The sequence below is a fragment of the Crocuta crocuta genome, unplaced genomic scaffold (genome assembly GCF_008692635.1).
Source record: "Crocuta crocuta isolate KB4526 unplaced genomic scaffold, BGI_CrCroc_1.0 scaffold37, whole genome shotgun sequence".
Taxonomy (NCBI): Eukaryota; Metazoa; Chordata; class Mammalia; order Carnivora; family Hyaenidae; genus Crocuta; species Crocuta crocuta.
The window spans coordinates 1,535,622-1,551,909 of NW_027532040.1; the positions used below are offsets into that span (position 1 = coordinate 1,535,622).

General features: G+C 34.8%; 1 protein-coding gene across 2 annotated transcripts in view; it reads left to right on the forward strand.

Moving 5' to 3' along the window:
* LRRD1 (leucine rich repeats and death domain containing 1) overlaps positions 1–10,381 on the forward strand; it is a 31,696-nt gene extending 21,315 nt beyond the window's left edge. For both annotated transcript variants that reach the window (XM_077776233.1, XM_077776234.1), the window contains 3 exons: positions 6,548–6,709; positions 9,379–9,496; positions 10,127–10,381. In XM_077776233.1, the coding sequence (XP_077632359.1) occupies positions 6,548–6,709; positions 9,379–9,496; positions 10,127–10,313 (467 nt within the window). In that variant the 3' untranslated portion in view covers positions 10,314–10,381. The remainder of the gene's footprint in view (positions 1–6,547; positions 6,710–9,378; positions 9,497–10,126) is intronic.
* The last annotated feature ends 5,907 nt before the right edge of the window (positions 10,382–16,288 follow it).

Genomic DNA, 16,288 nt, shown 5'->3' on the forward strand with positions numbered 1-16,288 from the left:
GATGGAGCCTGCTTGGCGTTCTCTCTCCGTCTCTCTCTGCTTCTCTAAATAAAATAATAAATAGATAGATAGGTAGATAGGTAGATAGATAGATAGATATTAAATAATAAAGTACATCCCTGTAGACAGCATCTGCATCTTTATATTCAAAATGCACCACTTAGAGACAAAATGTAGTTGGGCCTTGATTTTCATCCTTTCTCGCAATCCCTGCCTTTAACTGGAGTATTCAGTCAATGAACATTTAATGTAATTGTTGATATAGTTGGACTTAGATCACCATTTCACCACTTGTTTTCTGTTTCTTTCCTCAGTTAACTCTTTTTCCAATGGTTCTTGTTGAACCATTCTTGTTTGGTTGCTTTCAAGATGTTCTCATCTTTGGTTTTCAGCAGTTTGATTATGTTGTGCCTAAATGTGTTTTTTATTACAATTTAGGTGAAATTCACACAGCATAAAATTGACAATTTTAAAGTGAACAATTTTAGTGGCATTTAGCACATTAACAAAGTATTACAATGTACCACTACCTCTATCTGGTTCCAAACATTTCATCAACCCCAAAGGAAGCCTTTGCTCATGATTAAACAGTTGCTCTCTGTTCTCCACTCTCCTTTCCCTCTTGTAACTGTCAATGTGCAAGGCACCTCTTGAACATGCCTAATATTATGGATATGTCATACAAATGGAATTGTATAATATATACCTTTTCTGGACTGACTTCTTTCACTTAGTGCAATGTTTTCAAGTTTCATCCATGTTGTAGCTTGTATGAGTAGTCCCTATCATGGCTAAATAGTATTACACTGTATGTATCTACAACAGTTTGATGATCCATTCATCCTCTGATGGACATTTGGGTTGCTTTCATCTTGCAGCTATTGTGAATAATGCTGCTATGGACATGTGCACACGTGTTTATTTTGGTATGTTTTCAATTATTTGGGGGCATATTCCTAGAGATAGAATTCCTGTGTCATTTGGTAATTTTGTATAATTTTCTGAGGAATTGTCAAGTTGTTTTCCACAGAGGCAGAACCATTTTACATTCACACCAGCAAATGTATAACAAGTCCAATTTCTCCATATCCTTGTCCATATCTTTTGTTTTACAAGTTTTGGATTACAGTTATACTAGTGAATGTGAAGTGGTATCTCATTATGAGTTTGATTGAAATTCCCCTAATGACAAATGATGTTGAGCATCTTTTTTAGGTGCTTGTTGACCATGTGTATATCTTTTTTGGAGAAGTGTCTATTCAAGTCAGTAGCCCATTTTTAAATTGGGTTTTAATTGGGTTATTTTGTTGCTGAGTTGAAAGAGTCCCTTATATATTCTGAATACTGGATCCTTACCAGATATGTTTTACAATTAATTACTCCCATTCTGTAGGGTGTCTTTCCATTCTGGATAATGTCCTTTGATACATAAAAGTTTTACATTTTCAGGAACTCCAATGATCTATTCTTGCTTTTTGTTGCTTGTTTTTTGGTGTCATAGCTAAAAATCCATTGCCAAAATCCAAGATCACTAAGACTTCCCTATGTTTTAAGAGTTTTTATAATTTTATCTCTTGTATTTAAGTTGTTGATTCGTTTTGAGTTAATTTTTATATATGGTGTGAGGTAAAGGATCCACTATGATTCTTTTGCATGTGGGGGATTTGTAGTTATTATAGCACCATTTTATGAAGATTATTTTTCCTCTTGGCATGATCTGAGCATTCTTGTTAAAAACTAACTGTCCATAATATATTTATTTATTTCTGGACTCTCAGTTCTATTCCATTGGTCTATATGTAGAACCTATGCCAGTCTCATACTACTTTCCACTTAGTTAACATACAATGTACTATTAGTTTCAGATGTACAATGTAGCAATTTAACACTTCCATACATCAGCCAGTGTTCATTACAGGTGCACTCCTTAATCCCTATCACATATTTAACCCATCCCCCTACTGCCTACCTTCTGGTAACCATCAATTTGTTCTCTGTATTTAAGAATTTGTTTCTTGGTTTGCCTTTCTCTCTCTCTTTCCCCCCTTTGCTTGTTTTGTTTCTTAAATTCCGCGTATAAGTGAAGTCAGTTTCTCTGACTGACTTATTTCACTTACCATAATATTCTCTGGCTCCATCCATGTCATTGCAAATGGCAAGATTTTATTCTTTTTATGGCTGAGTAATATTCCATTGTATTACATGTATCACATCTTCTTTATCTAGTCAACAGTCAATGAAAGTTTGGGCTATTTCCATAATTTTCCTATTGTTGATAGTGTTGCTGTCAACATTGGGGTACATGTATCCTTGTGAATTAGTATTTTTGTATTCTTTGGGTAAATAACTAGTAGTGCAATTGCTGGATCATAAGCTAGTTCTATGTTTAATTTTTTGAGGAACCGCCATACTGTTTTCCAAAGTGGCTGCACCAGTTTGCATTCCCACAAAGAGTGCACAAAGGTTCCCCTTTATCCACATCCCTGTTGTTTCTTGTGTTGTTGATTTTAGCAATTCTGACAGGTATGAGGGGATATCTCATTGTAGTTTTGATTTACATTTCCCTAATGATCAGTGATGTTGAGCATCTTTTCATGTGTCTGTTTGTCATTTGTGTGTCTTCTTTGGAGAAATATCTGTTCATGTCTTCTGCCCATTTTCAAAATGAATTATTCATTTTTAGGGTGTTGAATTTTCTAAGTTCTTTATATATTTTGAATACTAACTCTTTACTAGATATGTTATTTGTAGATATCTTCTCCATATTCCATATGTTGCCTTTTAGTTTTGCTGATTGTTTCCTTCAGTGTGCAAAAGCTTTTTATTTTGATGAGGTCCCAATAGTTTATTTTTGCTTTTCTTTTTCTGGCCTTAGGAGACATATCGAGAAAGAAGTTGGTACAGCTGATGTCAAAGAACTTATTGCCTGTGTTCTCTTGTAGGATTTTTATGGTTTCAGGTCTCACATTTAGATCTTTATTTAATTTTAAATTTATTTTCATGTATGGTGTAAGAAAGTGGTCCAGTTTCATTCTTTGGTGTGTTGCTGTCCAGTTTTCCCAGCACCATTTGTAAAAGAGACATTCTTTTTCCTATTGGGTATTCCTTCCTGCTTTGTCAAAGAGAAATTGACTATATAATTGTGGGTTCATTTCTGGGTTGTCTATTCTGTTCTTTTGATCTATGTATCTATTTTTGAGTCAGTACCATATTGTTTTGATTACTACAGCTTTGTAATATATCTTAAAGTCTGGAATTGTAATACCCCCAGCTTTATTTTTTTCAAGATTGCTTTGGTTATTTGGAGTCTTTTGTGATTCCATACAAATTTTAGGATTATTTTGAAAAAGGAACAAAGTTGAAGGACTCCTACAAACTGATTTTAAGCTTTATGAAAGGCTATGGTAGTAAAGAAAGTGTAGTATTGGCAAAATAGCGGACATAGACCAGTAGAACACAAAACAGTCTAGAAATAGACCTATGCATATATGATCGATTGATTTTTGACAAATATGCAAATGTAATTCAACAGAGAAGATGGTATTTTCAACAGATGATGCTGGAACAACTAGATGGCCACTAGCCAAAAACCAAAAGAAACTGCAACAATAATAAAACTTTGATCCGAACGACATATCATATAAAAAAATCAACTCAAAATGAATCACAGATCTAAATGTAAAAACTAAAACTGTAAAACTGCTAGACAGAAACATAGAAGAAAATCTTTGTAACCTTGGCAAAGATTTCTTTGTAACCTTGGCAAAGATTTCTTAGATATAATGCCAGAATCACAATCCTCAAAAAATTAATAAATTGCACTTCATCAAAATTAGAAACCTCTACTCTTCAAAAGTGTTGTTAAAAGAATGAAAAGAAAAGCTACAGACTGGAAGAAAATATTTGCTGAATACATAAAAAGTAACTGTCAAAAGTCAACACTGAGCAGTTAACTCAATACAAAGTGGCATACAAGTTTGAAAAGAGCCCAAATGTCCATCAACTGATGAATGGATAAAGAAGATATGGGACATATATACAAAGGAATATTACTCAGCCGTAGAAAAGAAAGAAATCTTGCCATTTGCAATAACATACATGGATCTAAAGAGTATTATGCTAAGTGAAGTAAGTCTAAGAAAGGCAAAAAACTGTACGATTTCACTCATATGTGGAATTTAAGAAACAAAACAGATGACCATAGGGGAAAAAAGAGGCAAACCAGGAAACAGACTCTGAACTATAGAGAATAAACTAAGGGTTACTGGAGGGGAGATGGGTGGGGGGATGGGTTAAATGGGTGATGGGTTAAGGAAGGTACTTGTAATGATAAGCCACTAAATTCTACACCTGAAATTAATATTACTCTCTAAGTTAACTAGCTGGAATTTAAATAATAAGTTGAAAAAAAGAAATAAAGAAAAATTGGCATAAAGTTTGAACACTTTACGAAGAATGTGTATGAATGGCAAATAAACACAAGAAAATATACTCAGATCATTAGTCATGAGAAAAATGCAAATTAAATGACAATGAGATCTTTGTATTAGAATAACCAAAATTAAAATATGATAATACCAAGAGCTACACCTGCAACTCTGATACACTGATGGTAAGAATGCAAAAGGGCAAAAGGAATGAAAATGGTTTCATAATTTTATAAAGTTATATGTATATTTACCATACAACCCATCAATCACACTCCAACTACACTTTCATTTTGAGTGAAATGAAAACTTATATTCAATAAAAAACTGAGTAAAAATATATAGAGTGGTTTTATCCATTATTGCCAACAAGTGGAATCATTCTAAACATCACTTATTTAGTGGTAGATAAATTATGACATCCATATAATGGAATACTTATCATTAATAAAAAGGAACAAACTATTGACACATCAGTAAACAATAAACCTCTAATGTATTATGCTAAATGAAAGCCAAACCCGAAATACTATATGTTGTGACTTATATGTAGTATACCTATGCATAAACATGTATTTCTAATTATGTGCTTACAATGTATATTATAAAACCTCATATACATATGTAGGTATGTATTTGTACATCTATATACGCATACCCATTCCCAAAAGCAATGAGCAAAACTAGTATCAAGACCTCCAGATCTTGGTTTCTTTCTTTTTTGAGAGAGAGAAAGCAAAAGCATGTGCAAGCAGGGAAGGGAGGGTCAGAGTGAGAGGGAGAGAGAATCACAAGCAGGCTCCAAGCCCAGTGCAGAGCTTGATGCAGGGCTCTGTCCCCCAACCATGAAATCACGATCTGAGCCAAAATCAAGAGTCAGATGCTCAACTGACTGGGCCCCCCCAGGTGCCCCCAAACCTTGGTTTCTGAATCCCATTCTTCATTAAAAGGAACCAGATTCCTTTATTTATGACTATAAATAATATATTTATATTTATAGTCATTTGNTTATTTATTAATACTAACTTATAAATACTATATAGTACTTATACTATGAATAATATAACAATAAATGTATAAATAAAGGCAAACTTTAGGCCAGTTCCTCTCTAAATGATTACAAATTATTCTTAGTTACCACAATTTTACTTTTTTTATGTTCAGTTTATACTGATTAAGGTGATGTTGAAAACATTACATTTAGGGAAGTAGAGTTTACCCTATTCCTTGACGGTGGACTAGACTTAGTTTAGTTTGGAACTCAGTTCCAGAAAAAATAGAGTATGGACAAGTAAAAAATGAAAACATTCTTTGGAGAAACCTGGGAAGACACTAATTTAGCTGTGGGATAAAGCTTAACTTCGCTAAGGGTATCATGGGTATGATACCTTTCTGGTATTCACCTCTGTAATATTGTTTCCAAAAACCCCATAACCCAAGTCTTATAATGAGAAAATATATCAGATAAACTCAAATTAAGGAATATTCTACAAAATACCTAGTCAGTTCTATTTAAAACTGTCAAGATCATGAAAACAAGGAAAGGCTGAGAAACTGTCCCAGACCAGAGGAGATTAAGAAGACATAACTATGTGCAATGTGTTATCCTAGAATGGATTCTGGAACAGAAAAAGGACACTGATAGAAAAACTAATGAAATCTAAAATTGTCTGAAGTTTAATAGTAATGTGCCAATGTTAGTTTCCTAGTTTTGACAAAAGTAATATGATAATGTGAGATGATGACATTAGAAGAAACTAAATCTGAAGAATATAGAAGAATTCAGTCTCTGCAACTTGCTATAAATCTGAAATTATTCTAAACAATCTAATTATTCTTTAAAAGTTACTATCATGCTTACTCTGTAAAAGCCTTTCCTGTACTGTAAGAGGACAGCCTCTTAACTCATTTTTCCATCCTCTGAGAGAAAGGAACCACAACTCTGTTTCTATACATCCTCCTTTTCGCTCCTCGCAAGTGGACTTCAGAAGAATTTGCATCTGCCAGCACTTTAAGGGTCCTCTGGTACTTTGCCAGCGAGACACAGTAAATGCTCCATAAGTAGTTGTTACTTATCTTCATATTTTTCTTTATAATTCAATTATAATTTTTTCTACTAGGAAATAATCTGACAGATCTGCCTAGTGGTATCCACAACCTTTTTTCACTGAAGGAGATAAATTTTGATGATAACCCTTTGCTGAGACCTCCAATAGAAATCTGTAGAGGAAAACAACTCTATACAATTACACGCTATCTACAGAGGGCAGATCAAAGAGATGGTAGGTGATGAGTGAGTGACTGACTAGCTTACATGGCATTTTCTAGTATTATCTATAAATTAAAAGATAGTTTGCTTTCATTAGAGGTTTTCAATCTGGCAGAGGCATGAAAAATTTTATCATCTTCCCCTTTCTGAATGTTAGGGATTTATATTATTTAATCTGTGTCCATACAAACTAAACCATTGAAAACAGGCAAACTCAAGTGGAGGATTGGGCTGCTTTCCACCTGTTGGCCTCAATGCCTTTAACAGGTTTTTCATTATGGTTGTGGCCAGACTTAGATATTCCACACAAAAATGTATTCACTGGTTCTGATCTATAGTTGTTCTAAAACTCTTATCTGGCCTTGAAGAAAGTCCTTAGATCTTTCCATTAAACCCAATCAGGTTTTGGCCCACTATAATCACCTGTCTGCAGTCTGTGGGTAGTCTTCATTTTTTGTTCTTAAGCATTCCTTTGGTTGTCCCTGATTATTTCACACAGCAGGTCCATTTTCTTTAAGTGTCTTTCCACTGGACCAGATAGAGACTGGTTTCTCCAAGCCTCTGAGATGGAAGTTTCACTGTCCATTTTTTTTCCTTGGGGCTAGGTTCCCATCAACTAAGCTTCTTCCTAGGATTCTGACTTTGCTTCTCATTGTCAGTCCTTAGACTGGATCCAGATATTGGTACTCCAATTCAATGCAGTACTTAAGAAGTATTAAATCAATTTAATAAGTACTGATCCAGATGTGGGGAAAGGGAATATACAAAACTCTCCACCCAAATCATTCTATTATATTCCCTGTCTGTGTAATCAGAAGCTTACATCAGCATAATCTCATAGTTTAGTGATATGGTCACTAAAAATGTACAGTCCTTTTTAAGCCACAATATGCATTCATATGCATGGCTATCAGTCACAAGTTTTTGCAAGATTTGGGCCTCACTGACGGAAGGAACCTCAGAGATAAAAGTTACAGTAGCTGTTTTCTCTAACATGCTAAGCAAGTTGGTTCTGCTAATTATTACCATTAAAAAGGAATATTTTTGGTAACTATTTCTATAAAATAAAGTTTTTAGAAGTGTCCTTCTTTAGAGAAGGGCTGTAAAGTTACACAATTGAACTTCCCTGCTAAAATTCTGTCACTCAAGTTCCCAAGGAAGAGGGATTCATATTATTCTAGCCTCAATGGGGAAAGTGCAATGGGAAACGGCAACAGATCAAAGTCAGCAAAAATGAGAGAACCCTAGTCACTTATCTCCTTTCTATGTTCAATAGGACTTCATACTGCAGACACTCAGGGACAGTGGAGAGGAAGTTGTCATGAGAGACGTATTTATTCCCCAGTTAACAAAGAACATGGGGTTCCTTCCTTATAATTTTGCTTAGGATATTGGGCTTTCATTTATATTATTAGCATACAGTGTAGCATGAGGGACTGAGATCATTACAATGGGGTACGAGATTGCTAGTTCTTTTTTATTTTTTAATTTTTTTAATGTTTTATTTATTTCTGAGAGAGAGAGAGAGAGAGAGAGACAGCGTGAGCAGGGGAGGGTCAGAGAGAGAGAGAGTCACAGACTCTGAAACAGGCTCCAGGCTCTGAGCTGGCAGTAAGCACAAAGCCCGACGCGGGGCCCGAACCCACGAACCGCGAGATCATGACCCGAGCGAAAAGTCGGACGCTTAACCGACTAAGCCACCCGGGCACCCCACAAGATTGCTAGTTCTTGAAACTTCCCAAAGTACCTTAGTCAACGGAATAAATCTAGTCCAAGTTAGTTAGAAGCTTAAAAAAACAAAACGAAACAAAACAAAAAAATCTAAAAAGTCTTCTACTTATATCTAAGCTAGCATTCATTAAATAAGTGATTTGAATATAAAATATACATATACACACTATATTTATATAGTAGNTGAGAGAGAGAGAGAGAGAGAGAGACAGCGTGAGCAGGGGAGGGTCAGAGAGAGAGAGAGTCACAGACTCTGAAACAGGCTCCAGGCTCTGAGCTGGCAGTAAGCACAAAGCCCGACGCGGGGCCCGAACCCACGAACCGCGAGATCATGACCCGAGCGAAAAGTCGGACGCTTAACCGACTAAGCCACCCGGGCACCCCACAAGATTGCTAGTTCTTGAAACTTCCCAAAGTACCTTAGTCAACGGAATAAATCTAGTCCAAGTTAGTTAGAAGCTTAAAAAAACAAAACGAAACAAAACAAAAAAATCTAAAAAGTCTTCTACTTATATCTAAGCTAGCATTCATTAAATAAGTGATTTGAATATAAAATATACATATACACACTATATTTATATAGTAGATGTGAATTTGGTTTCTCATGATGGTACATAAAGCCAAGTAAGAAGCCAGAATCAAAGGAAAGAGTTAAATTCATTTCAAACTGTGAAAGAATTAAAGAAAGGATTTAAAAATCACTTTGAGGTTGCTTATAATATACTTTTATATGGCCATTTTATGTTATAGGTTATTCAGATTTTAGAAAAGATAGAACAAATGATCCACATTTCAGTTTGTAAATGAGATCTGCATCTTCCTTTTCAATTCTACTTGACATAGACATTTGATAGGAGCACAGAAGTAAGGAACACATATTTAATATTAACCCAAAATAGAGTATGTCTTTCAAAAGAGATGGCTTACATTTTCTTTTATGTTCAAATGTAGAGAAAATCCTAGAGAAGATTTTCAACATAGTTGCCAAAAACATCACTGAAACAAATTTTAAGGTTTTGTGTCAAAAACTAAACCTGGCAATCTCAGAAACAGACATGTCTACGAAGAGGTATGTGAATGACTACATGGGGCATAAATTTATTCTCATGTTGATTTATATCATACTGATATTTTAAGGTTTTGAAACAGTCATATTAACATGAATTCTGATTTGTTGTAAAAGACTCTGATTTTAGTTTACTATATATTTGAGAATTAGGCGAGTAGAGCAGTTAAGGGTAAGAGCTCTCAAGGCAAACTGCTTGGCTTTAAATCACAACTAATTTTGTGGCCTTAGTTTCTCCACTAGGTAAAATAGATATACTTAACTAAGAGAGTTGTCATGAGATTAAATTATAAAGCATGTAGTACTATAGCAGTAATATACTGCCTGAGAATAAAAAAAAACCCACAATTATTGTTTTGAAATCTTTAATAAATTTCTCTTAGAACTGAACGTTAATTGACTGATGAGTTGATTTTCTACCAGGAAATAAGATTTGGCATGGAGCTTGCATTCATTCACTATTTGCCAAGCTCTGTGCTAAATTTTATATGAACTTTCTTCAGTTAATTTAATCCTCACTTCAATCTGGTAAATTGGTTTGAAAACATAGGGGAGCATTTAAGTTACATTTAAGTAACTTAAAACAATCTTCTCAATTGGTAATTAAAATAATATTATCTTTAAATTTTTCAGCACTGTTTCATTAAGTGAGAGAGTCCACCAAGCACTTAATAGGTGGAAAACGGACAGTAACAACTTGTCACTAACTACAGCTGCTTTAAGAGACCAACTAACTCGGACACTAATGATGATAGGAGCTTATGAAATTATGGACAAGATAACAGCTTTAAAACTTTTTACATGTGTAATTAAATTCTGAACAGTGTACACATAATAAAAACTGAAAATTTATGGTGTACTTACATAATTGAAACTGGATATAAGAGAATTGCATGTCATGTTTCTTTTCATGCATTTTTAAGAGATAATGACAATTTATGGCTATCACTTTAATCACTGTGATAATAAAATATCACACACACTGGTTTGTGTATTTGTTATGTTGCCCTGGAACTATGGTAATAATAAAAAAATCATGTTTATTTTGAGAAAGAGAGAGAGAGATCACTTCTTGGCCTTTTGGCTAAGATCAAGTGGAGAAAGAGAGAGAGAGCAGGGGAGGGGCAGAGAGACAGGGAGAGAGAGTATCCCAAGCAGGGCTTGATCCCATGAACTGTGAGATCATGATCTGAGCTGAAATCAAGTGTTGGATGCTTAACCGACTGAGCCACCCACGTGCCTCAGTAATGATTTTTTACAAAGAAATAATTCTATTTAAAAATTCTTTTTTATATAATGCTTTTAAACAACCTAGGATTTATAGGTAATAAGGTCATTAGTAACTTTCATTGGATTTAGAAATCAGATCAATTTCATTTTAGATGCTAGCTTAAAAATTCATTCCTCCATTTGGAATGCAAGAACTCTGTTAAATATAAACCAGAGCCAAGATCAGTAATCCTCTACAGAGCTCCCTCAACTTTTAACGGGGTTCCATCCCGATAAACCCACTATAAGTTTAAAATAACATAAATCCAGAAAGTAGTTTATACCACATCTTCTTTACATGGACACTTGGGCTGCTTCCAAATTTGGCTATTGTATATAATGCTGCAGTAAACCTAAGAGTGCATGTATTCCTTTGAATTAGTGTTTTTGCAGTTTTTGGGTAAATGCCCAGTAGTGTGATTACTGGATCAAGGAGTTCTATATTTTAATTTTTTGAGGAACATCCAAACTGTTTTCCACAGTGGCTACGCCAGTTTGCATTCCTATGAACAGTGTAAGAGGGTTCCTTTTTCTCTACATCTTTGCCAATACTTGTTATTTCTTGTGTTTCTAATTTTAGCCATTCTGGCAGTTGTAAGCAATATCTCATTGTCATTTTGACTTACATTTCCCTGATGATTAGTGATATTCAGCATCATTTCATGTGTCTACTGGTCATTTGTATGTCTTCCTTCAAGAAATGTCTGTTCATATCTCCTACCTATTTTTTAACTGGTTTACTTGGGGTTTTTTTTGGGGGGGGGTGTTGAGTTGTATCAGTTCTTTATAGATATTGAGTACTAACTTTTTATTCGATATGTCATTTGCAAATATCTTCTCCCATTCACTAGGCTGCCTTTTAGTTTTTGTTGAATGGATAAAGAAGGTGTGGCATATATACACAATAGGATATTATTCAGCCATAAATAAGAATAAAATCTTAATTTTTTTTTAATTTTGGAGAGAGAGAGAGAGAGCATCAGTGGGGAAGATGGGCAGAGGGAGAGAGAGAGTATCTCAAGCAGGCTCCACACTCAGCGCAGAGCCCAATGTGGGCCTCCATCTCACAATGCTGGGATCATGACCTAGGGAGACATCAAGAGTCAGATGCTCAGCCAACTGAGCCACCCAGGCACCCTAATAAGAATAAAATCTTATCATTTGCAACAACATGGATAGAGATAGAGAGCTAAATCAATCAGGGAAAGGCAAATACCATGTAATTTTACTCATATGTGTAATTTAAGAAACTAAATGAGTTAAGGAAAAAAGAGAAAGAGACCAAGAAACAGACTCTTCCCCCGACCCCACCAAGAAACAGACTGATGGTTACCAGAGGGGAGGTGGGTGAGGAATCAGTAAAATAGCTGATGGTGAGTCAAGAGTATTCTTATTATGAAGAGCACTGAGTAATGAACAGAATTGCTGAATCACTATACTTTATACCTGAAACTAATATAGCACTGTATGTTAACAATAATGGAATTAAAATTAAAAATTTAATTTAAAAGAAGTAGTTAACACAGCTAATCTACTGAACATCATAGTTTACCCTAGCCTACCTTAAATGTGCACAGAATACTTACATTAGCCTACAATTGGGCAAAATCATCTAACACAAAGCCTATTTTATAACAAAGTGTTAAATATCTCATGCAACTTATTAAATACTGTACTGAAAGTGAAAAACAGAATGGAAATATGGGTACAGAATGGTATTTGTTTTTTAACTCTCCTTCATCATGGCTGAGGGGCTGCTTCTAGGGGTTATTCCACAGCACTTCTGGCCTACCCAGACTAGCCAAGAGAAAGCCCTTAAGTTGGAAAGTTACAGGTACATACATTAGACAACATTATCTATAACATGAATAGGACATGTCTAGGAGATTTGAGTAGGGCATCAAGAATACTATATGGGGTAACAATACTTTGCAGGATTGTTGTTGTGGGGATTTAAAAAAAAGGTTTGAAATGGGGTGTTGATGCTTATCTGAGACTCAATATCTAGAATCCTGCTTTGTCACAGCCTCTGATGACCTGAAGAAGGCCCTATGAATGGAGAGTGAGATCAAGCAAATGCTGTTTTGTCAAAACTCTTTCCATTGCAAAGGACAGAAACCTTATCTAGTTAAGCTAAAAAAACAAAATGAAACAAAACAAAAAACTCCACAAAAACACAAAACCCTGCTCATGTAACTGAAGCCAGAGAAGACCTAGGTGAAACTAGCTTTGAGTTAACTGTGAGGAAGAAAAGTTTAATGAAACAAAACACATTGCACTGTGTTTGGGTTCTAGACAAAAAGTGTTTAAAACATTTTATTAAATTTTACTTGTAGTAAGAAGAGAACAAAATAGTTAAAATTGTAGTTTCTAGAGTTCAATGCATTTTTTAAAAAAAGCTGAGGCTGACTGTTGGATAATTTACATAAACAAATACAATGTAAAACTGTGTCTAATTTTTAGAATTATTATTTATGAATTTTTAAATTAGCTAAACAAGTTTTTACGAACATTTGAAGCAATAAAGTCAGTAAAGTCTTCATTTGTGTAACAGAGAAGTGAACTAGTTAGTTTATTTGCACTAAGAAAATTATCTAGTGAAAAGTAAGTTGTCAAAACAAAAATGTGTTTCTTTTGGCTTTCTATCTAGCTAAAAAATTTTACTGATAAGAAGCTAACTTCCAGGGTGCCTGGGTGACTCAGTCAGTTGAGCGTCTGACTTCGACTTGGGTCATGATCTCATGGTTCGTGGGTTCAAGCCCTGCATCGGGCTCTGTGCTGACAGCTCAGAGCCTGGAACCTGCTTCGGATTCTGTGTCTCCCTCTCTCTCTGCCCCTCTCCCATTCATGCTGTGTTTCTCTCTGTCTCAATAATAATAAACATTTAAAATTTTTTTAAAAAGAAGCTAACTTCCATTCTTAAGGAGAAAGTTAATTTTTTTAAAAATACTTTTTCCCCTAATGAATGAGAGAGAGAGCCTTCTACTTTTATTTGAGAGCGACATGATATACTGAGCAGTTTAGGGATTCTTTTCTTTTGACTCAGATTCCATGTTTTAGCCTCATTTTCTCAGTCTCTAATCTGTGACAAAGAATGCCTTTTGGTAGCGCATTGAAAAAAACGTTGATTTATTTTTTGTATCTATATATTCTAGAAAAGGAGTGCAATTAGCTTGGTTTGCACTGAGCCTACATCTTGGAGTGATATATCTTAGTGGATTATAAACAGAATAGATAAGTACTTACTTTTATCCCTAACCTTATTTTCACAATTCTGATGAAAGACAAATTCTGATGAAAGACAAATTTAAGAAGAATACCAGCAAAAGGAAATTGTTCATCCTAAAGCCTAGAACATAGCGTCATCCATCCACTCCCCCCAGGCCAACCTAAGGTATATGTGGTTACTGTTACCACTTACCTCAACAAACCCCATTTTCTTTTCCTTTTTTGGCATGCTACCAGACTACATTTCTAAACATCCCTTGTGGTTATGGGGGTCTACTGTGATTGAATTCTCACTACTGAAACATAGGCAGAAGTGATTAAGTTGTTTCCAGATCTAGTTTCTAAATAGACATTCCATTCCTTAACTGGAGGTCCTGTTTTGTGGGCATGGTAAATCCACAAAATTAAGGAATCTAGGTCCCTGAGTCTCAACTCAGAGCACAGCTCCTCAACTAGGCATGACTATTTTGTACTGTTGCATAAGGGAGAAATAAACTCTTATTGAGAGTCTGAGGTCTTGGGATGTTTTGTTGTAGCAGTTAACCTACCCTAACCGTAGGAGTGACCCAAGAAAGACCAGATGCAGGACTGTCCTAGTGCCAAAGTCATGGAAGAGAAATTTGTAAGGGTTCTATGATTCAGTAAATACCCTTACTTTCCTTTCACTTATATTAGCATTTCTCCTTATTGGTACAATTAAAGGAAGTATTATAAAAATTGAGAGGAGGCTGAAACTTTCTATAGAGTCATCAAAAGAAAAGTGCTTTATATAAAGAAGATGCTTAAGAAATAGCAGCCTTTAATAGAGTTCTGTTTAACATTTAATCATTGTAAGCCCTGTTAACCTTTATCACTGTCTATTATGGTCCTTCAGGGGGAGCCTGGGTGGCTCAGTAGGTTAAGCATCTGACTTTGGCTTGGATCATGATCTCACGGTTCGTGGGTTCTAGCTCCACGTTGGGCTCTGTGCTGACAGTCAGTTCAGAACCTGGAGCCCATTTCAGATTCTGTATCTCTCTCTCTGACCCTCCCCTGCTCACGTTGTCTCTCTCTCTCTCTCTCAGAAATAAATTAAAAAATAAAATAAAATAAAATACTGTGCTTCCTCAGGAATCTATAACTGAATTTTCCACACTTTACCTTGGATTATTATCATGTATACTATACATCTATTTTATTATATTCTAGTTAGAAAACATGGTGAAAAACAGTAAAAGAAGTTTTTAAAAAGGAAACAACATAATTTAAATTTAACATTTACATTTAAATATAATTAAATTTATTTATTTTTTATTTTTTTTATTTTTTTTTATTTTTTATTTTTTTTTTAATAGTTTATTGTCAAATTAGTTTCCACATAACACTCAGTGCTCATCCCCACNAAATATAATTAAATTTAATTTAATTAAATCTAGAGGGGCTGAGATGACAGTTAACTTTAATTTTATTTTTGCTCATTTGTATTTTCCATTTTTTCCCCGATGAGTACATGTTGAAAAAAGAGTAAAAATGGGATGCCTGGGTGGCTCAGTCAGTCAAGCATCTGACTTCGCTCAGGTCATGATCTTGGAGTTCGAGCCCTGCATTGGGCTAAAAATAAAATAAATAAAAACATTTTTTAAAAAAAGAGTAAAATTAAAGTCACATAATCCTATTCTCTTAGCACAGCCAATTTAATGTTTGCATGTTATCTTTTACCTTGGAGTTTATAACATATGCATATAGTTTGTTTTATATAATAGCAGTACAGTAAAATACTGGACTTTGGAACCAAACTATTTTTCATCCCTACTCTACCCCTAAGTAGCTCCTTCGTCTTGTGAAAGTCATAGAAAGTTTCTGCACAGTGAATGAAATATCAACAAAACTAAAGACAACCTACTAAGTGGGAGAAGATAATTGCAAATGACATATCCAGTAAAGGATTAATACCCAAAATGTACAAAGAACTGATGCAACTCAACACCAAAAAAACAAACAATGCAATTAAAAAATGGGCAGAAGACACGAATACACCTTTCTCCAAAGAAGATATACAGATGGCCAACAAATACATAAAACGATGCTCAACATGGTAAATCATCCGAGAAATACAAATCAAAACCATAATGAGATATCACTTCACACCTGTCAGAATGGCTAAAACCAAAAACACAGGAAACAACCAGTGTTGGCAAGGATATGGGGAAAAAAAGGAAACCCCATGCACTGTCAGTAGAAATGCAAACTAGAGCAGCCACTGTGTAAAACAGTATTCCTCAACACAGACTCCTCCTCCTCAAAAAATTAAAAATGGAA